Raw genomic sequence first — 22528 nt, 5'->3', positions numbered from 1 at the left:
CAGGAGCAACAGGTGTCATCAGGCTCCCCCTGCAGATGTCACTGACATAATAAGTCTTGTTGAGCAAGGTATGCACCTGCACCAAACAGTTCAGTTAATGAGAAATGGAGAAGTTGCTCCCCTGGTAGGGCTTTCCAGGAGGTACAGTCACCTCCCCATTCCCACACTCATCCTTCATAACTAGGTGAGATGCCACCTCTTTCTTTTGCAGGCACTCAGGCCTGCATACCTTGTGTGCATCTTTGCTCTTTCTGTAATTATCTTCAAGAACCCAGCTGATTTTACTTGCCTGAGGACAATTAAAATGTGCAAAGCCTGTTGGTATTTTCTAGTAAAATTTATGTATTTTCTAGTAAAACAACTTCTGTATTTTTTTAATATAGATCATATCAAACTTGCAAGAGATGGAGAAAGGGTCAGGAAATTATGCTTCCTGGTAAGCAATGAGCAGCACTGCAAGTGCAGCTGCCACTTTATTCCTGAGTGGGAGATGTTAGGACTGGGAAGATATTTTGCTAAGATATTCAGTCCTTTCTGCTGCCCTGGGGAGCCAGGTGGTGGTGAGAAGGCTATCTACTGCCCTTGCTGGTCAGCTCCACTTCATAACAGCAGACCTGCAGGAGTAAGCCTGGCAAAGGTAAATACACCAAGACATGCTGACAAGTTGAGGGTGCTGGCTGTCATGAGGACACAGAGAGAAGCAAGTGTTGTGACTGTGTTTCTAGCTTCCTTTTGCCCTCTTCCTGCTCCTGAGCTGTGGGAGAGGAGGCAGGCAGATAGTGTCACTGAGGCTGGGAGCTGATCCCACCCTGGCCACCTCTAAGCCGTGGAGGACTTCGGCAGAAGCAGATGCTAGAAAAGCCAGTCTGCACTCAGGCTTTACTGGCAGTGCTGCTCCTGAGCTGGTCCATTCGGTTCTCAGCAGTGTGCCATCTAAAGCTGCTCAGCCACTACCCACACCCAGGGCTCCTGTCGGGACAGAGAAAGCTCTTATCTGCCTGCTACATATCATGTAGACTCAGCCCAGTCTGGTGTGGCTGAATGAGGTCCCTCAGGGCCTCAAACCAAAGGGAATTTAGTCTTTGTGAGCACCGACTGCTTTTTTTTTTTTAGCCCTGGCAGGAGGAAAGCCAGCTCCTCTTGGGAGAGACACAGCTGTCCCCCCCCTGCAGCCAGTGGTACTTCAACGAGCCCTTACTCACCCAGGAGTAAGTAAAGTAAGTAAACGCGTAAGTCAGTAAAGCGCGTGAGCTTGGCCCTGCGATGACATTTCTGCTCTGCTCCTCTGGCAGCAGTAGTCACTGATTTCCAGCTCACATGCCTCTGGTTAGTCAAGTACACCCCCTTTTACAGGAAAAGTCTTTCCTGGGAAGGGTAAAGGCAGCCTGGTTTTTGCCCCAGTGTGCTTTGCTTTGTCCCCGTGAATTTAATGGGCTCTCTGCACTTGGCTGAGCTGAGCACAGTGTTCCCAATTCAGCCCATCAACTTACAATAAAACGATGTAATTCAGAAGGAAAGCATATCTAAATGATCCTAATTTAAAATCAACAGATAAGCTGAACATGCAGGAGTAACACAAGGCTCAGCAACATCTAGGGGAAGAAGGGAAAGTCTTTCCAGATCTGACCTTTCAGCCAAGCTCCTCTGAGAAGCAAACAGATCACCTCTGTACAGAGTTATCTCACAGGCTTCTGTCCAGGTGCAGAGGAGCTGCATCAGCCCCTGCATACACAGACATGTGTTGGACTGGTGCACTCAGCAAATCTTTCCTGAACGACAGCAGAAGAAACATGCTGTAACCATCGCTGTCACAAGTTAAGAAAGAAACTTCAGCTGAAAAAATGCAGATGAGTTTGCACTGGCAACTTCATTTTGGAGAAATGTAATTAGTGTTTTGCACCCCTATGAATTTCCTGACTTCTCTCACAGATCTCTTGGCGACCAAAGATGGCATCAGCACTGTGTTCACACAGAGGTTAATGAGTAGGAGCTACATGAGGAATGAGGGTGGGAGGAGTTTGCTGTCCCTGCAGAACATTCAGCATCATCAGAGTGCTTCGATCATCTGCTTGCTCATCCTAGGATGTGTATTACACCATGTAAGTTAATTTATGTCCCATTTCAGATTATACAGTCAACTCACTGAGGTAAAAACTATGCTTCTCTTAACATTTGCAGACTGCCCAGCAATTCGGGGCTACCGTGGTATGAAGTCTTCCAGCAGAAAGTAGCATGTGACATTAGAAGTGAACAGAGAATTAGTGGCATCTACTCCAACTTCTCCCATTTTCATTTTATGCTTATAGATGTTTCCTGGTGGAACATGGTTGTCCCCGGGGAAAGCTGGATGAATTTTAAACTGAGAGGCTTCCAGTGAAATGTTACTGTTTGACGTACTCATGTAGATAACCACTGTAGAAGTGTCCTTATTAGAGCTAGAACAAAGAAACAGTGTTTAGTTTTGATAGACATAGTCTAAGATTTGAGGTCAGGGTTGCAACTGAGCCAAACCTGTTTGGGATGATTCACACTGGAAACACTCACTAGGATCTGTGATTACTGTAAAATTGCCAACTGAAGAAGGAAATACTAGAAAAAAAATCATGGTAGTCTCAACGTTAGGGGGGTAAGCATTGGCTCCATCTTTAACTGTTCTGGTTTTAGTGGCCATGCAGCTTCCTTGTCTTTCTGGTGGCTGCGCCTGTGGGACCACTCAGAGCTGGACCTTGTGGGTGGCTGATGCACATTATTTACAGAATCATATTCCTGGCAGAGGCGTGTGTAGTGATCAGGGGCTTTTACAGACATCTGATAGTTACAAAAGTTGTTTATTGCCAGCGTCATGTAACCACTGAGAATAGTGGCTATTATCCTCCCCATCCTGCTAAATCCTTAAGGATCAGAAAATGTAAAAGTTCTGCATGATTTTCTTCTCTGATCCTCCTTTGGCAGTTCTTTAACACAATGCTTGTGCAGTTGGAAGTGAGGAGACTGAAGTGGGTGTCATACAAGGGATTTCAATGTGTTTTGTGAAAGGATAATGGAACGGCCTGCTTGGTGCAGCATGCTTCTGAAGATGGAGAGTCCTTTCAAATGATCAGTGCCTTTCACCTGTGGAAAGGCGGACATAATTAATATTCTTCTAGGACATTTTGAACAGTAAGTACCAACATAAAAAGAAATGTCAGGTTTCTATATGTTTCCTTGTTATTATGCTGCTTTTACGTACATGAGAATACATTTAGATGGGCTAAAAAGGGGTTCTTAATGGAGTAGAGTAGATAATGTAATTCTGAAAAAATGAGAAACTGGAGAAGATAAAAGGTGTCATATTTGGACAGTGTGGGAGATGGATGGAGTTGATGCAGGCTAATTAACCCCTAATTGAGCAGAAGAGGGCATAATCATGTCTGATGTAAACTCTACAGCTGTCACGTAGCGTAAAATGGTATACCTGTTAGGCTGGCCCATCTGCCATTCTTGCATGCATGAATGTTTAATTGGAATTTTGTCTAATGAGGCCAGTATGCAAATTTGCATGCAAATCTAACAGCCAAACCTACTTTGTCAAATGCTGTATTGCAACTTTAAAAATACACCAACAGCACAAAGGCATTTAACTCTTGTGTTCAGGTGACCAGTGCTTCTTATTTTCTGCATTGGTTGCCTGGCACTTTGTTCCTTAGTTGGGGCCGGCACAATCCTGAGTTTTATTCTTTACATGCAAAACCCAGGTAAGGGGTACCAATGTCCTGTCTCCCTCTGGCTTTGCAATGCCAGTTCTTTCCTCCGCTGCTGTGGGAGGTGCGTGTTGTGTGGACCCCACGCAACAGGAGGTCCTCAGCAGAGACTCCACTGCCCTTCCTAAGCCTGATACCCTCTGGTTTTAGCAGCACTGGCAGAGCAGACATCTGCAGCCTCAAACCTGGGATCCCTTCCCCCTCTAGGAAGGTGGGGGGTGAAGCTAGGGGTGTGAGATGGGGATTTGAGGGCTGCAGGTTTGCTCTTCCTTTTTGCTATAGCTGCAGCCCTACTGCAGTGGCTAACTTGTCCTGGCAGCTGCCAGCTTCCCTATGTGTTAGTGTTGACAGCAAGGTCACAGCCATGTTGACATCCCTAGTGGTATCGTGCCTTGGTCCTTGCCATGTCTACCACCCCAAAAAAAGTGAGCTATGCAGCTGTGGTGCTTTAAGAGGGCTGCCTTTGCTGGGAGTGCAGATTGGAACATGAACTCCCCTTGTTGCAGACCAAAAGGCTCCTGCTGTGCGCTGAGGGAAATGGTGAAAGGGTTTGGGTGCAGATCACCCTCTGATGCCCACTGTGGTACTTCCTCCTCTGGGCAAGGGAGGAATGGGGAGCACCACAGCACAGAGCACCTGTGGCTATGCTGCCAGTCACTGGGTGGTAAAAATACAGCAACAGTTGGGATAGTAGAGTAAAGGCAGCATGTGCATACGCACAGAGGACTAATCCAGGCACTTTTATCTGCCCTTGATTATCTGGCTTGTTTACAGAGAAGCTGATTTTCCAGGCAACTAGTTGGAGGCAGCTGCCCACAGCTTTGGGAAGACTGCACTGTGTAAATGCACATTCAGGGGGTGAATGCTGATATAAGTTACGGTGGTGAAACTAACTTTTTACTGAGTTCTAAACAAGACAGGTCTCAAAAAAGAAATTTAAAAAAATTAGGCAAACCCTATGTGGCAAATGGGCTTTGATTTTGACCCCACCGTATGGGGAACAAATCTTCCTGTGCAGTGCAGCACAGGATTCACCTCTTTTCTGAAAGAGTATCCCAGGGGCTGTTACTCTCTTTTACAGTCTGCAAACACTATTCTTTCTCTGCAAACTTTGAGTTCCTCTTGTAAGTCACGCGACCAAACCCCCCTCCATGTGCAATGTGTCTTTCAGGATGATTATTGTCTTCCTAGTTAAATTTTAACAACTGGGATGAGAAAAGACCTTTGTCCTAGAGATAAATTCAGAGGTACTATAAGGTTATTACACTGGAAATAATGCATTTAATCTCAGTTTTTAAAAAAGTAAGCATCCTGACTTACTCTGCATAGTTCATGTTTGAAAGAGCGAGCTTTACCGTACTAACTGGTACAAACTTTGAATATTAATCAGCTTGCAACCTTTTGAATTTAATTTTATGTATTTTCCTGCAAAAGACACATGTTAAAACTTGATTCTGTAGAACACCTAAAGGAAGCTATGTGAATGTTTATAATTCAGTGCAGTTCAAAACTGTGGGTGCCACTAGCTTAGTATTCACAATTTTCTCCTTAGTCAAAATAGTTAAATAAATACATAGATAAAATAAGGTGTAGGCATAGGAATGCATTTTCACTGCTTTTTAAGTGCACTTGCCAGTGGATGAATTTGGATGACCTGACATAGCCCAGTCTCTCATGAAGGTGCTTAGCACTGTGTAGCGATTGGCAGCAGCTGATGCTTTCTGCATGGGTGGAAATGGCAACATGAGGCACAGGTTAATGAATAAATCACCATATGGGCTGAATAAATTAAACAGCTGGCAGGATAAAATGAAACACTAGAAATAAAGGGGAGATTCCTGTACTTTTTATCTACTGAAGTCCTACAAACCAGGTTCTCCCTGGACACAGGCTGCCTTCCAGATGGAGGTGAAACTTGCCACCATTCTCTAGCAAAGCATGGCCAGCTTCCACCAGCTCTGGATGATGCAGCCTTGGCTCACCTTTCCTAAAGTGAGTGGCATGTCCTCTGCAAGCAAAGGAGCTGGGATGAGTCACTGCAGCAGGAGCTCTGCCCTTGGCAACACACATAGTAGCCAGCATGATGAGGAGGATCAAAGTCTTGAATGAGGGAAAAAAATACAGCCTGGAATAAATGAAATTGTCATTTATGGCACATCACCCCGGTGAACTTTCTGAAGCACGCAGTGTTTTAGACTTGTTATCCTATAACCTTTAGGAACATATTTCTTCAGCTCTTCCCCAAGATAAGCAGCTATCTCCTTGCAGCCAAACCCTGCTGGCCAGCCCTGGAGGCACCATGCAAGTCCAGATGCCCTGGACAGCACTGGGAAGTTGTGGTAGAACAGCTGCCGCTGAGGAAGGAGGCGCCATACTCCCAGTGTGAGCATGGTTTGAGGACACCAGTGCCTGCCCCAGGCTCTTCGTTGCTTTCTGGGGTGCACCGGCCTCCTCTTGTGCACAAGGCGCAGCTCCCCTGGCCTGACCTGCAGTGTCTCTGCCTCCGGGGCCCGAGGCAGGCAGAAGAGGGCTCCTGGCCATGGCTGCAAGCTGTTATGGTGTTGCCTGTGGGCTGAAGTCAAATTGGGCAGGTTGTTTCAAAGCTGGGCAGGGAAACATAGTGGAAAACATTTCTAATAGGGACGTTATGGGCTTGCTTGTTTCAAGAATAACTTCACCTGCATTAATAAAGTTTTTTGGAAGGGAAATAATAGCTCAAAAATGAAGGAACACATAAGCATTGCTGTCAGTGTTCATTTCATTTACCTGAAGCTTTTGTAGTTAAATGAGATTTCAAGCTTTCAAGTTAGTACAGGAAAAATTTTTGAGGGTGGGAAATTTGCTTATCAAAATGGAAAATCTTTGCACCTTCCTGGAGAGGTGGTCAGTGCCCCAAACCTGTCAGTGTTTAAGGGGCATTTGGTGAACAACATGCTTTAACTTTTGGTCAGCCCTGAAGTGGTCAGGCAGTTGGACTAGATGATTGTTGTAGGTCCCTTCCAACTGAAATAGTCTATTCTGTTCTGTTCTCTTCTGTTCTGTCCTACCTGTAACATCTTTCCCAAAGCCACGAGGAGGCTGGCAGAGGGCTTCTCCCCACTGCCACCCTCCTTCCCTTCATTCACAAAACGGTGGGGCAGCGGGGGGCAGACGTGGCTGAGAGGGAAGGCCGGGGTCAGCAGCCGAAAAAATCCCATGGCGGCCTGGAGGCAGGCTGCCCGCGCTTTCCCCACCGCTTCCTCCTTTGGGGACTGTGGGGGTGCCCTGGCGCTGATGGTGGCTCAGGGCCTCGGCCAGGGCCAGCAGCCTGCTCCCTGCGGTCTGCCAGGGGCTCGGTGCCCATGGCGAGGGCTGCGCTGCCACCGTCCCTGCGCTCTCTGGGTGGCTGCCGCTCCACCCTGCACAGCGCATCACCACGTGCCCTCTGGAGCCACGGGCCCACTTGTAGGCAACGTTTACATTTAAACTACAAGAGGGGATTTCAGCCTCCAATGCCATTTTACATGGCCCCAGATGTGAAGGCCTGACAAGGCGGCTTTTGTGTGACAGAAAGCTCGGCTGGTCGCCAGGCACTCAGTGCCGTGGTAAGCAAACATGGCTGCTATGTTTCCAGCATGTTGATTTGAAAAGCAGACCAAGTGCTGCAGGATGGAAAAGTGCTAGAAAAAAACCCAGTCAGCCCCTGCCCTGCGCCCCCCCCCCCCCCCCCCCCCCCGCAAAAAGAAAAAGAACAACCTCAACCAGCTTCCCTGATACGAAGCTAGAAGGAGCAGGAGGGCCTCAGAGCCCATGTCCCGTTTGTGTGGCCATCACTTTGCTCGTCATTTGCATTTATGTTGAAGCCCTGGCGATGCTGGCCACGGAGGTGGTCATGGCTGGGCACAAAAGCTACAGTCTCAGAGCCCAACAATTCTACTGCCAACAGTCCTTTGTTGGGGGCACATTTTCACTTCTTGGATGTGGGGAGCAGGGGCAGTCAGGCAGCACACGAACAGCTGGAGACACCATGTCAGGAGCAAGCCATGCATACCCAAACATTAAACCTGTCTGGGAAAGCCTGAGAAAAATCCCATAATATCTGAGGCTGAAAAATTACACTGGGATGTTATGTCTCCATACCATGTGGTGGGCTGGCTGCCTATCCCTCTGGCTTGCCATACTCTCCTGCTTTAGGCCAGGCCAGGGGCAGTTCTGGATCTGCCTTTCCACTGAGATGCATGCGTATCTAATGGTTTATAGCTTAGTTGTTCATACATGAGCCTGTTAGTTACAAGTGCTTTAGAGCATCCTTGTGTGCTGTGGGGTGGCTGCAAAGCCTGGCAGCTCTCCAGTAGCACAAGTACTGCAGGACAAGCTGGCTTCCAGGGGTTAACCAGAGAAGCTATTAACTGGGCATGCTAGAAGGCATGGCTTGGGCACACAGATTTGAGGAGGATTTGTATGTTTTTGTGTTGATTTTCTTGTTGTGTTTTTCAACCTGGAGCACATCCCGGCTGTCCTGAGCCCAGAACACCATCAGCAGGCTGACAGCAAGCTCTTTTCATCTAGAAACACATAGAGCTGCTCCAAGTCCCTGTCACCTTGGAGCTTCCTTTAGGGCAGAGGATCTGCCGGGTCTGTCAGCCAGGCAGTAAATGTGCTTCCACACAGTTTGGAAAACAGAGATTTTTCCTCAGAGACATTATAGCACATGTTGGCTCTGACAAGAGTGGTTTACACTTTCCAAACCCTCCTGGTTCTAAGTTTGTCTTGCAAAAAAGCCAAGAGCTGTAATACAAAAATGTCTACAGATAGCCATTTTGTGTATGTGCATGTGCCTGAGTACACCTGTAATTCCTGATTATGTGCCAAAATAGTCAGAAAGGTTTTTTTGTGTGTGTGAGATAGTAAAAAGTATGACTTCTCACTAGCAAAGAGCCAGATCTACTCCAACATGATCATGAAGAAAGAGATGTTTGACTTGTTGGTTAGAGCTTCTTCATTTATGAGGACATCTAATAAGTATTTTAGCCAGAATTTTCCATGAAGTCGTATTTTCTGGAAATGGTAACTGTTGGTTCTTGCAGTGAGGAGCATTTTACATCCGAATACCACAAGGTGCTTTACAGAGGTGGGTCCCTCTGTTTGAAAGGAGAGGGAAGCCCTGGCCTGATGACTTGCTGTCATGACCTGATGACAAATAGAGGGTATTTGAAGCCAGTGGCAGATACAGGTTTATTATTAAGACTTACTGGTTTCTTGTGCTATCATAGGACCCACACACAGGCCTCCAATGCACCAGTTTTTCATAGTACAAACTTTACATCTGCCTAGGCACTCCCCTGCAGAGCTGAGAGAAAGGAGAGCTCGCCCACTGGACTGTTGCCTAGAAAAGCAGAATCCAAGCTGTTTTAAATATACTTCATAAGTCTTTGCTTCACTTTGCTGGCACTGAACAACCTTGGTCGCAAGGGTGCTGCATGGCAGAGGGTTGTGCATACAGAAGGGTGGTTCGGGAGGGCAGGGCCTGCATGGTGTCCTCTGGGCCACAGCCTGGAGCTGGGATGTGCCTGATTCCAGAGCAACCTCTTGGAAAGTAGTTTGGTTTTTTTTTTTTATACTGGGAGTCAAAGCAGCAGCTGGATGACCCCGCATCAGGCTGTCCGTTCACATATATCCTTCCTGCAGGCTGGGGCTTGAGTACTCCTTGTCTCTAACAGGATGTTGCTGTGTTTTATACTCTGCCTTGCCACAGGGAAATCAAGGAGATGATGGTGTGGGAAAGAGGTAAATATGGGGAGATTTTGCATTAGTAGGGTAGGTGATTTGCCCCACCATGTCTGCTTTCTCACAGAAACGTTCACAACAGAACAGAACAATATGACAAGGAGAATACAATGTGTGTACGCTCTTAACACAACAAACCAGGCACAAAGGTGAGACTTGTTCTTCAGTTGTTTCCAGAGAGAAGGGGCAGTTTGCAGTAAAAACCCACTGCTTAAACAGGAAAATTGAATACTGCTTGACAGTACTTCTCCTGATGGGTTCATATTCCACACCAGCACTCTGCTTCTCTCTCACATGGAACAGATGCTGTTATTATTGCTGCTCAGAGGCAGCACTGAGATTAACAATTTCCATGCACAGATACTTCTTTGGCATTACATAACCTATGTATTTAACACACACTAAATTTTCATTGCAAATTGGCTGCTGTGGGGGTATTCACATTTTTAAAAAGCTGTTTCCTTCTCAAGACATGCAGTTGTACTATAGCCTTAGTTTGATCTGATTATGAAAGCCATCCTAAAAAATGAAGTGAGTATGGGGCTGTGGGATCTCATAGTTGTTTGGTTTTTTTTTAAAGAAGTAAAATCCCAGGGCTCATCATTAGTTTTACAAGCTAAATGGCATGGAATAGTTACAGCCTGTTTCATGTTCATCTTTGGTCACAAGTAAAGGATTAGCAATGTAAGGCTGGGATGCATGTGGCACTGTTGTGATGCTGAAAAGTTGCATGAAACAGATCACAGACAGTTCTTTGTAAGGCACCTACCATAAACAACACTGAGATACAATATTCACTCCTATTCCTTGGATTAGGGAGAGAAAAGATTAAATCACACTTGAGACATCTGTCTGGCTGCCTCAACAAACTTCATTTTCATACTAAGTGTAGTTTTAAAATGTCACCTTGGAAATGTGTGACATTTTAATGGGCTGATTGCCAAGACTGTCAAATCTGTTAATTTGCATATGAATCACATCAGCAAATATTATGGAAAAAATATAAGAAACTAGAATTATGAGAGAATGCCTTGCATTCCCCTTGGTTAAACATATGTTCAGAGGATTGTCTCTTAGAAATAGAATATTACAAAGGCAAATGAGATTAAAAAATTCTGTGGTATTCCTGTTTATACCAATAGCTGGTGGTGATTGAATGTGGTCTTTTTTTCAGCTGTCTGTGAATAGCAGTCTGGATGTTGCCTGTTCTTTCAATAAGCCCCAGAGCACATTATAGCATCATGACAATCACTGGTGCAGCCCTGAGGACAAGTTGCATTCCCTTCTCCATGTTTCTGATGCAGCTCCAGTAAAATCAGTGGGATTTCACCAATGTCTTCTGATCATCTCTCTCCAGTAAACAGTTTTCTTGCTCTTAAAAATGATGGAGCCAAAACAAGCCAAAACAAGCACTAAGGACCATGAATTCTCAAACAACTCCCATGAACTTCAATTAGAGAAAGCTAAGGAGCCTGTACTATGCAATTAGCTACTGTACACCAGGGTCCATGACTAGGCTTGTGGAAGTTAAGCACATGCATTAATACTTGTTAGATGAGGGTTTATGATTAGAGAAAATCCTTCTAACTGAAAGAAAACTTCATATCAGGATCTAACTCTTAAACAGTTTTAGTGGAAGGAGGGTGCAGTCAGGTTCCTATAGCAGGTTTTCTCATCTCATGTAACAAGCTCAGTGCAGGACTTGGCATATCCTAAGCAATTGTTCATAGCTCCTGCACAGCTCATCTGCTTTGGGAGCTGATTTGTGACAGAAATCCGCTTGAATGGAGATGGTAAATTTGATTTACTTGGGAAAAAGAAGTGAAGAATTCCACAGCAGAACTATCCGGGTCACAATGTACTTTGAATTGTAAGATTTAGTACAGAAAAAAGGCCCAAACCACGTAAGTCAGATCCAAATTTCAGGCATCGAAAGTTTGAGGTTAATCAAAACTAGGGTTTAGCTCACCCATTCATGAAGATGTCTGTGTAGCTCAGATCTGACCCTGTGCTTGGATCTTCCCATCTCCCTTGGGGTCCCCCAGGACTGTTCAAACCCAGGGATCAAAGCCTTTTCCAGTTGGAGCAGAAAGCCTAATCCCACCCCCAACCCCAAGCTGTTTAAAGGAGGAGGCAGCTTGAGCAGAAAGAGGCACAAGCAGAGAGAATTAGCTGTGAATCTGCCTTGGGTCTCTGGAAATGCACAATCAGGAATAGTGAGAGGGATAGATGTTTCAGGTGATATTGATCTCCCTGAGAGAGTGGACAGTAGCTGAAGTAATACAGTTTTGTGCAAAAGAAAGTGACCAAACATGGGAAATGGCACTGGGGGAGAGACAAGAGCTAAGCTTGGAATTAATGTACAGAAACAACAGGAGAATAAATCCGAATTTCCATAGCAGGAGGCAGAGTTTGTTGTTCAGAGGTGAGCTTGGTGCTAGACACTGGCCAGAGAGGCTAAGCTTCCTAAGGTGTGTCCTGGGTCATGAGGGGCAAGACTGGCCCCCACCTGCTCATCTCTTTCTGAAAAACAAGCTAAGACAGCACATGTGGCTTTGGATTTTACAGAGGCATAGCACTAGTGTTACCCTTATTGCTAACACACCTAGCAAAGTTGATGGGGCAGCCTTAGGAACTGAGCCAAGGAGAACCAAAGCAGCACGCATTACACTTTGCTGGCTGTATGCCTACGGCTGCCAGTGTGGGGGGTGCCAGCAGGCCATGGTGCATGCGTACCACTGGTCTCAGCAGCCATGCCGTGGTAGGAACTGATCCTGTCTGCTGAAACCCCCAGCGAGTGCAACCCTTCCCCCGTGGGAGAAACCAGGAGCAGGTGAGCAGCCTGGCTGTGACTTGCCTCTCATGGGCACAATGAAGGGGGATTTCTTCTGGCCTCCTCTTTGGTGAGACAGTGCGCAGGAGTCAGTCACAGCATTGTCTGCTGCTCGTTTGCATGACTGCAACTCTGGGCAGAGCTTGGCTCCCAGACTTTACAAAGTCATCACTGGAAGTGAAGCTCTTTTGGTGTTGCTCTTATGATGCAAGTATAACACACAAAAAAATGTTTCTAAAGCCTCTCCTCTTCAGGAGAACAAACCCTCCCCACTCCTTTACAGCCCCTTACCTTGTATTCATTATGCAAACATTTGTCTTTAGGAACAGAGACAGTTCTCACGCGAACACAGACGCAAAAGAAAACAAGTGCAACACCTTATTCTGTAGAAGAATATATAATTTAGCAGATCAGTTTAAAAGTAAAAAAAAAAAATCTGTACATCTTTGAAGATTTTTCTTGTTGTTGCTTTTTGCCTCCACAAGGATAAAAAATGTTTGTACAGTGGTTTCAGCTTTGTGCTCCCTTCTTTGCTTGTGCTGAAGGATCCTGTGACATCTAGCTGTACCAGGACACAAAGCAAACCTGCAAACTCACTAAAGTTTCTTATGATTTCTTCTAGTGTAGAAAAAAAATAAAATTGCATCCACTATGTGGACCTCTGAAGGTACTGTGAACACTATAAAATTCAGAGAATAACACAGAGAAATGTGTCATTAGGGCCTACTAAGCAAACAAAAATATATGCCAGGGCCCTTGTCAGGATATAAGCATCTGTTAAACTATGCTGTAATTAGCATACTGCTGTACACACATATATATATAGTATCTTGACTAAAACAACTCTTTTATTTTGTTTTTGGATGCCAGTGGATCATTTTCCAGAAAAGGCTCCTTAGCAAAACTCCACTTTGCCTCTACAGACTGCAGTCAGCGTGGTCACCAAAAGGCAAATTTGAAGATTTGAGCCATGCTGCAACCGGTGCAATGTCTGCAGGGGAAGCCCGGCTAGAGGGGCTGTGGTGGGCATGCCAGAGCATGGGGAGCCCATGGTGCCCAACGGTGGCAGCATCTGTGTAAGCAGGCTTTAGGCTGCAGACAAGGTGCCCAGGCAGGCAGAGAGGCAGGCAGGGCATCCGTACCTGCCACATTTCCATGTACATGGTCCCAGTTGGATTTTGATGTAGCCACCACATCTGTTTGGCAAATACAGCATTTCTCAAAAACAGAATAACCTTAGGGCTTACGTTTTGTTCAAAGACTTTTTCGTCTCACTTTTCAGTACTGCTGGTGGTCAAACTTTCACTTTTCTTTTTCTGCAACTAAAATGAAAAGCAAAGCAGGATTAACACCCCTGACTCACACAGTGCCCCTTTCCACTGCTGCTGTGAATTGAACTCTCATCTCTCCACAAGGCATGTGCAACATGTGTTGGGAAATAATAGGCAGCAGCTTGGTATATCCCAGGCACTGTTTCATCCAAACAGCCCTGAATGTATGTCCTAAGTAAACAGAACTCAGTCTTTCTCATCGTTTGCCATGCTAGGCTCTTGGATTATTGACTAACTCCTCTTGTTTCAGGATATTTCTGAATGCAGGCAGCTCCCATTTTCCTAAGACCTCTTGTGCCAATACACCATAATTAAATCTCCATCAGTTTGTATAAAACTTCTGTTTTGACTGCTTCTTTAAACCAGAAGTAAAACCTCAGCTCAATTTCAAAGATTAATAGGACTCAGAAAGTCTGGCAGTCATATTTGAATTTTTCTTCCCTTCTTCAAGAAATGCTCCTCTCTAAACTGAAGAATGCCAAAAAGACTTTTTTTTCTTCTATAACTTCGTGCCCTCAGAGCATGTGCTCTTTGATTAACCAACCTTAGTATTTCTGCTGCTGATGGGCTTTTCCTCCAAAGCACTTGGGAGGAGGTGGAAGCTACCCCAGAAAGCTACCATTTCACTCATCCAGCCAAGGATGATCAAGTGACTGAACCTTCATTTCCCACATATCAAACAATATCAGCACAACTAGTGCTTCAGGGCACATCCCGGTTTATTTTAATGACAGAGTGACTGATAGTATCCTGTCTACACGATTTATTTGTTCATGTCAGAAAACCCTTAAACTGTAATGCCATTTGGACAGGTTTTGTCACCGTCCTTGGCAGGGAAAAGAAGTGCTCAAAGAGGCATGCAAGGCAGGCATGCAGGCTCAGTGTCGCAGGCTGCAGGGTGCTGCGGGAGCCAGGCCAGCATGCCGGCTGCCGCCCTGCAGACACAGTGCACCTGCTCCCAGGGCCTGGCCTTGGTGTCCATCCTGCCAGTTTCCTGAGGCAATGCAGACAACGGCTGGAGACAACAAATGTGGTCACATTTATATCCCACCTCCCCTAAGCCTGACTTGTGAGACACAAGAGAGCCTTGCAATGACAGACACTCTGTAAATGGAGGTCCTCACTCAGCCTGGGCCTTAAAATGGCTTCATTGGTTGTGTGTTTAATCTTACTGGGTGCTGTGTATGAGAGAGTAATTCCTCATAAAATTTCAAACACATCATTGATGATAGACACATGAGTGGAAGTTTCTTCCCAGAAAATAAACTTGTGCATTGGTGGTGCAGTGCCTTGAACTGTCCAACCCCAGGACATTTTGCCGCAATCTAGCCTGGGCTAACTCCTTTCTGGGGAAAGGCAGCTTCCTCCAGGAAGATGCTTTGCTAACGCACTCCCCTTAGGAGCTTATCTCTGGGTTTTGTCTTGAGGTCCCTCTCTTGCAAGCAGCTCCCTTCCTGCAGTTGTACTTGTGTGGTGCCTGGTGGACTCTGCAAGGGCATGGCCTTGTGCACACTCAGTGCTTGTGGCACACACTTCTCTCCAGCCAGGTATAATGAAAGTTTCTTGTGAAAATGATTATGCCATAAGCATTCCTACTATTTCAGAATTAACCTGCTATTAAATTATAATGTTTGACTTATTCAACCATAACGTTTACTTTATCAAAGAGATATTTTTAGCACTTACCTCTTTCATAGCATCATCTATCTGTTTTAATTCCTCGTAGTGGTCCCTGGATTCCCAAAGGGGTTGGAGCATCACCTCCTCCACCTCTGGGAATAGCTAAGTGAAAACAAGAGAAAAAAGACTGATACATCCTTTTGTATACATTATCTTGTACGTGCTAGAAATGGGGTGAAAGACAGGGTGTGAACTGTACATCCTCATTTCCCTGGCTAACTAAACACCTGTTGGAGCAAATGTTGAAGCTCTACACACCCCCACTTCGGCTTCTGGCCTTGGGTGACTTACCTTTGTTACTGTTTCGAACATGGGGATGAGAATAAACTTCAGGAAGCCAATCTGTGCTGTTGGCTTGGTCACTTTATCACGGTCCATGAACGGTGCCACTGGAAGCCCCTCAGATTTTTCTCTGTCACTCTGGAACAAATCCAGAGTTAACCAATATTAATCTTGGCTAGAAGCTTGTGAGGAAAGTAATGTACCAAGCAGATCACTAGCTAAAGAGCAGTAGCCTTCAGATACAGATCTCAGTAGTGTCTGAAGATAGCACAGAATAACAATATGCTTCCCTTGGGGCAATGTATCCTGCTTTGTTGAGAGCAAGCATCTGAATAACGAAAACTCTGATCAGTTACTTCTGTACAACACTGGCATGAAAGTGTTCACCTCCAGGCTTATGGGGCAATGAGGCTATCTGATTACCTTTGCAAACTCATGGGACTTGTGACGTAAAATATTTCAGAGCATTCAGAAAGGTGGTAATGTCTCTTAACCCTTTGGAAAAGAAGGAATAGGTATTTGATTTCCTTACCATTCTCCAGAGGGTGATGATTTTTGGGTATTCAACCAGAAACAACTACTTCTTCTTTACTAATGATTAAAACTAATTCTGGCTAACCAGGTCAATGCAGAATAGTTCTGTTGACTAGTAAGAGTTTACCAAGCTATGTACTTGACCACTCACTGTTTCTATGTGGGTTCATGTGCAAGGAGGTCACAGACTATGCATGCAAAAAAGGTATCCTGTAGCAGACTTTATCTCTTGATTATTGGGTGTTTCAGGACATAGTGCCTTTGCTGGATGGCCAAAACAGTTAGACACACAGATAGTGTGATTTTGAGTAAGAAGCTGGAGATGTAGCGAGCTAGAAGCCTTTCTGACACATCATCTGAGATGTCTGTCTCTTGCGAGATGCCCTCCTTGGTGCGCAGCTTATCAAAGTATAGACAAAACACACCAGAAGGCTCTGGCATCTTCTCCTCAGAGCACTGCAGCTACATGTTGGTTGAAATCCTACTGCTGCAGTGTACACACTGCTCAGGACCCTGTCTGCTGGAGGCAACACAGGGCTGCTCTTCCAGGGATCCTTTTTTAAGCAGTCAGAATCTGTGTTCATCTGGGAATCCAGTGAGGAGAAATTGTGTGTGGAGCTTAAAGTCTGACTTGACACACCTCAGCAAGTCTTCTGTTTTCTCTTTAGGGGACTATTCACATGCAGTGAAAATTATCTAAATGAATTCCCATGTGATATTTTATATAACTCGCTTAACTATTTTCTCTTGCCACTGCTCTTGCCCTTTTGGCTCAAAAAATCATTTATACGTCAAACAAACTTGCAAGGCAGCCGCTTTACAAAGAACAAGCTCCGGTCTGCTAGCATTAGGATTTCTAGGTCTTTGATCTGCAAATTGTAGCCAGCTGCATTCACTTGCTTTCTGAACAGCTTCTCTTCCTGACATCCTTCTCTGACTTTCTGTAAAAGAAGCCTTTCCATCCTAGGGCTAGACTGCACTGTCAGATAGCGGGACACCTGTAGCTGAGTTGGAATTCAGGAAGATCAGTAATTTGTGCAATTGCATCTCTCCCTCATTCTTACCTGCATAAAATATTCCTCTAGTAAGCAATCTACCCAGGGCTCTGCCACTTCCATTGGGCGGACTTCGTTGGAGATGTCACAGCATTTTATCAGTACCATCTTCAGCTGAAAGATGATAATACTTTAATACTGCAGTCTTAATACCAGCATCTTTTCTGCTATCCAGAACCTGTGTCTTTACAATGGAGTGGTTGGCAATGTTTTCAAACAGAAAGGACAATTTTAGGATTAAATTGGAGGTCTTAAATGACCTGGATTCTTTTCCACTCTTTCAGTCACTTATTCCTTCTCTGCCTTGGTTTCCCTGTCTGCAGCACTGGGATGTGTCGCTGCGGGATGTACGCTTATTTACTGCACGAAGAAGTTCAGCCACAAATAGCCATTAAGTTGTTTGTGGAGCATTCAGAGACAGCTGAGGAAAGACTTCCCTGGACATCAAAGATGACTGGGTTGGTAAGTAGAGGAAACTAGAGTCTGTACTCTTGTGGATAATTTGCTCCACAGTAGTGGGCAATAACAATTTCAACCTGACAGAGTAAATATAGTTTTTTTCCTGATGGGACTCTATTTCTAAATTTCTAAAGCTGGACTAATCTATTTTATAAAGAGCATTTACAAATCGTAATTCTTTTTGGCGGGGCAGAGGATGTAGGAAGGATTCTTTTTTTGATAATGCATATTGAATCTTGGTTTCAAAACAAACAGATGTTAATCTACAAGCTTTCACACTATGCACATAAAAATAATAATCCACAAAACTTCCTTACACAGGTCATGTGTTCTTCATTTGAGTAATCAAAATTTTCCATTTTTTCCTTGAAAGAGTCCAGTATTTCTGCATGTCTTGCCATATCTGTAGCCAGGATTAATGTAATTATCCCCTAGCAAAGAAAACATGGTCACATATTAATTTGACAATCTTTACAAAGTCTACTATTGCATAGCAAAGTAGGGTCTTTCTTACACACAGAAAGCCTCAGATGCATTACACTGTTAATACTGAAAGGGGAAGTTTCTAACTTGAAACTACCAAGCAGACTGGAGGAGGATTATAAAGAGTTCACAGTATATGAAGATCATGGTCGGATTGATCTGTAACACTGGTGTGATATTCCAGAGGCATTGAGGTTTTTCCTTTCTGATTGACTAATTATGAAAAAAAAAACCCGGTACAACAGGATATTAAAAGCCACACTGTTTGCCAAGATCCAATTTTGGCTCCTTGGAAAGCACTATGGGTTTTGCTGCTGACTCTTAGTGGCCCTAGGAAGAGACAGAGATCAGTAGATACAGATATCTTCTGTGCTTGTCCTCCTTGGAATAAGGGCTTTGAAATACCCAGATGCAGCCAATGTGTTAGGAGCTCTGTATCTTCCTGCTAGGCAGAGTTTGTGATGGGAAAACGTGGTTAATTTAAAGTTGTGGGGTTTCATACAGATCTATCAATTTTGGACTTATGCCTGCTTCCCATACACTGGCAGAATCAGTAACTCCAACCAGACCAGTATCTGAGCCTTACACTGGTCTGCTTTTTCATTTGGTGTGTGAGGAAGGTGTAACATGAGAACTAAGACCTAATTGTGGCCCTTAGTGCTCTAATGGGAATTGTAGCATTGCTCACTGTCTCAGAGATAACTGGGATGACTCCCAGACCACCAAAGCCTCTTCCAACAAGTGCTCTGCTGTTGTAAATCTTTTTCCATTTTGAAGTTCCTCTTAAAATTAATACAATGTTCTTTTTAAAGTATAAACTTCTGTCATGAGAGCTTAATCATTTCCCAGTTAAAGTAAATTGGCTCCTTCAATAATACCCCCAAAATGTCATAGGCTTTAATCATCAGGAAATACTCATTATTTCACAGCAAGACATGCCAGGGAGTGCTGCTGTGGAAATTTTCCAAGAATCCCTCTTGCATCCTTCCAGTGCGAGGGGCTTTTTCAGGCCCACCCTCTAGGGAGAATGATTCACTTGCATTGTACGGCAGGGAAGTCTGTGCATGCTTACATCTTCAGGAACAGTTTGTACGACACAGATGGGAACAGCATTCATACCTGTCTTATCTGCTTGAATTGGTCCTGGTCGACGTTGGAGAAAATGTTGTATTCTGGCTGGGAAATGATCTGGAAAGCCACAGCACAGTGGTGGTTCTCCAGTGGGGAAATGTCATTGTAGCGTACCGCAAGCTCGGTTCGTGCATTTATCTGATAGCTGATGTGAAGAAAAACAATGAAAACCCCTACAGACACACACCAGCTGCTCTAAACCGTGCTCCTTACTTTTATTTACATTTTTTTAATACTTATTCAGCTAGCTGCAGCTTGTTTTTTGATTGTTAATACTAAATCAGATTTTTAGAGAAGATAGATACTACTTCAGTATCATGTCAGGCACTATTCCCCTGTAGGTTTTTCTTTTTAATTTTACCATTTCTGTAGCTTAAAATGACATAGACCAAACACAGAAGGAACTGTCTGACCTTCAGTCAACCCCCACTAATGTCAATGGAGAGATTCTCACTAATCTAAGTCAGAATTAGGTTCTACTGTTATTTAATGAATGTCTGCAAGTAAAGTAGATTCTCTCTCTCTTTTTCACACACACATACATGCACACAAGTGTCCATCAGTAAGCAATTCTAATTTCGTTACATGATAATAAATAGAATAATATGCACTTCATTATTTATAATTATGAAATAATGTTTAAGTTAAATCACCCTTCGCATTTTAGTGTAATTACTCCATTTCAGTCAATAAAGCTATAATAATTTATGCCCTCTCTCTCAGCTGTAAACCATTTTACCTTGTTTTCTCAGGAGTGAGGGGAACTGTTGGAATAGAAATCTGGAAAAGCATTTTCCTTACAGAGCCAAGGACAGCTGGCAATCCCAACCCAGACCTGAGTTTTCTGCATGAAACTCTGCCTTGGCCCATGTGCGAGTGAACATCAGGGCCTTGAGGAAGGTCATGACCAGCTCAAGCTGTGAGAAGGAAAACCTGATCTACCAAAAATACCAACTGGTATTACCTTCCCAATAAATTTTAAGGGAATAGAATCAAGAGAGACTTACGTATTGTTATAGCCCGGATGGTCCAAGTCATGGCATACTGCTGCAGTCATGAGAATCAAGATGTCAATTTGGGAAAATTTCTCCTGTAAAATACAAAACATAAACATAGTATTACAATTTCTACTTCCCCTGTCCCCATAAATGAAGTAAAAAATACATCCACATTTACTTTTTAGAGAAATGCAAATCTGAGAAAAATGAAGTATTTTTCCACAGATCAATTTACTTCAGTCAAGAAAGAGAATTCTGTCTTCCCTTCCAGTAAAAATGACTCAGATTTGCTTTTGTTGCATTAAATAACAGCAGCTCGGTGGAGGCAATTTGCTTGAAACTTGGTATCACTGCAGAGATCATATAAAAGCACTGAGATATTAGTACAGTCTCTTACAAGTCATTTGAGCATCCTGATTAGTTAAGGGAGGGCTGGAAGATAGCTTAGTTGCCATTGCATTCTCCATTAACTAAAGTTATGAAGAGTAAGAAAAATTAAGTGTTACATTCTCACAGCTTCTGAATAGGATGAACTCCCATTCAAGCAAGTTTTTCTTCATACTCCTGCTGGCAAGAAAATAGACTTAGGCCAGTAACCAAGATGTTTAACTATGGAGTAAAAAGGGGTTTTTTTAACTGAAGAAAATCTGGTTTGTACAGAAATTAAATTAATATATAAACACAGGTTATCCATCCAGTCAATGAAAACAAATTATGTCTCTAGTTTTGGAGAAAGTACAGGTCAAACGTGAATCTTGCGTACAGTACATGCAAGGTATTATTTGCAGTAGCTGACCCAGATGCAAGCACACATTTGGAGAAAACCTCTTGTGGGAACATTTTGTGTCACGGATGAAGACTATATCCACAGACCATAATTCAGTAGGCTTTTGGATCTGATTCATAGATGTTTCATGCTATCAATGTCACAAGAGCTTCAGTGTACAAATCTGAGATACCCAGGAGGTGAAGGTAGCTTCCCAGCAACCCCAGGAAGCTGTGTAGGTGCTTTTGGGTCTAGGATGGGATGGCTGAGTGGGCAGCCAGTGGTGGAAATGCAACACCTCTCCTCCTCTCCCCAAGGACTGAACAAGTGCAGCTACTGCAAAGCTCACCACTTGCTAGCCAGCTGGTGGCCTGTGTTGCAAGGAAAGTGGCACAGGTGTCATGGTGCTTAGTGGACGAACATGTGCCCCATGAATGAAATTGAGTGATACTGTTGAGGTGGGGGCATACCTGGAGTCTGCAGAGTGAGATCATGCTGTACATCATCTGGGTCACGCAGAAGCAGTGCCGGAAATTATGAAAGGGGTTGTTTCTGTAATTGTCGTGAATACACAGCTGCAGAGAGAGGGAATGAAACAGTCAGAGACAAGAGAGTTCTTTCCTCATAAAAAAACGATTACATACACTTCCCAGCCTCCCTGGAAGCACTGTATACCTCTACAGGAGTCCTATGGAGCCCAATATAATTTTCTGCTAGGACAGAGTGGTAGCACAAGGCCCTCTGACACTCCCTGTCCACCTGGGGAATGGTGAAGAACACTGCATTTCAAGAATTTGTCAGCAGGTAAAGCTTACAGCAATTTCTCTCTCATACCAGCTAGTGATGGGTAAACATCCCAGCACAGCTGCAAGTGCATCTCGATCTTGAGATAGGACTCTGTGCTCTAATCCTAAATTTGTATTTCAGACTGTGATGTGGTTAAATGGTGACTTTGGGATGTGTAAAGAACTCAAAGTACATCCTCATTCCCCTGTCTCGCCGAATGCAAATTGCAGCTTTGAAAACTTCCAGGCTGAACTGTAGTTGTTATTTCATTTGCAAATGTTCAGAGGTGGCACTTTGGGATGTGTTTCCTGGCAAAGTAAAGATGTGAATGCACACACACTAGCATACCTGTGTGGATTTCCTATTCTAGGCAGCATTGAAGAGATTTAGCCATATAGGCACGTGGAACTGATTTTTGTGTGTTTTAACTTTCTACAGATCCTGACTGTGTGCCCTCATTACAAATACAAGCTAGAGCTTGTCTTTCCATGTGTCCTTGCTCCTGTCAGCCAGGCTAGCTGAGTGAAGCTGGCACAGCTGGGTTAACACATGCCACAGTCACTCTTCCAATGCACTGGATAGCCTTGGGTATCCTGTCCTGCACAAAACAGCAAAGCATCAGCAGCACTGCTGGACCCCTTCTGCTGAATCCTTTGTAGCCTGGACCCTAGAGAGCCCTTACAC

The 22528-nt window shown here is 44.3% G+C and overlaps 1 protein-coding gene and 1 long non-coding RNA gene across 5 annotated transcripts in view; one reads left to right on the top strand and one right to left on the bottom strand.

The window, feature by feature from the left end:
- The first annotated feature begins 1132 nt into the window (after positions 1 to 1132).
- On the top strand, positions 1133 to 20286 carry LOC119143485. The gene is made up of 4 exons (XR_005102725.1): positions 1133 to 1217; positions 1930 to 2099; positions 17545 to 17683; positions 20047 to 20286. It is a non-coding gene; the product is annotated as an uncharacterized LOC119143485 (long non-coding RNA).
- Positions 12601 to 22528, bottom strand: part of PDE9A (phosphodiesterase 9A) — a 51409-nt gene continuing 41481 nt past the window's right edge. For 3 of the 4 annotated variants that reach the window (XM_037377799.1, XM_037377798.1, XM_037377797.1), the window contains 8 exons: positions 21529 to 21633; positions 20302 to 20384; positions 19283 to 19439; positions 17998 to 18111; positions 17231 to 17335; positions 15642 to 15770; positions 15357 to 15452; positions 12608 to 13661 (listed from right to left, as the gene is read on the bottom strand). In XM_037377799.1, coding sequence (XP_037233696.1) covers positions 13611 to 13661; positions 15357 to 15452; positions 15642 to 15770; positions 17231 to 17335; positions 17998 to 18111; positions 19283 to 19439; positions 20302 to 20384; positions 21529 to 21633 — 840 coding nt within the window. In that variant the 3' untranslated portion in view covers positions 12608 to 13610. Of the gene's footprint in view, positions 13662 to 15356; positions 15453 to 15641; positions 15771 to 17230; positions 17336 to 17997; positions 18112 to 19282; positions 19440 to 20301; positions 20385 to 21528; positions 21634 to 22528 lie in introns of all 4 variants that reach the window. The other variant, XM_037377796.1, reaches the window with a different exon arrangement.

Source organism: Falco rusticolus, chromosome 2 (genome assembly GCF_015220075.1).
Source record: "Falco rusticolus isolate bFalRus1 chromosome 2, bFalRus1.pri, whole genome shotgun sequence".
NCBI lineage: Eukaryota > Metazoa > Chordata > Aves > Falconiformes > Falconidae > Falco > Falco rusticolus.
This window is presented reverse-complemented; position numbering and strand designations above follow the sequence as displayed.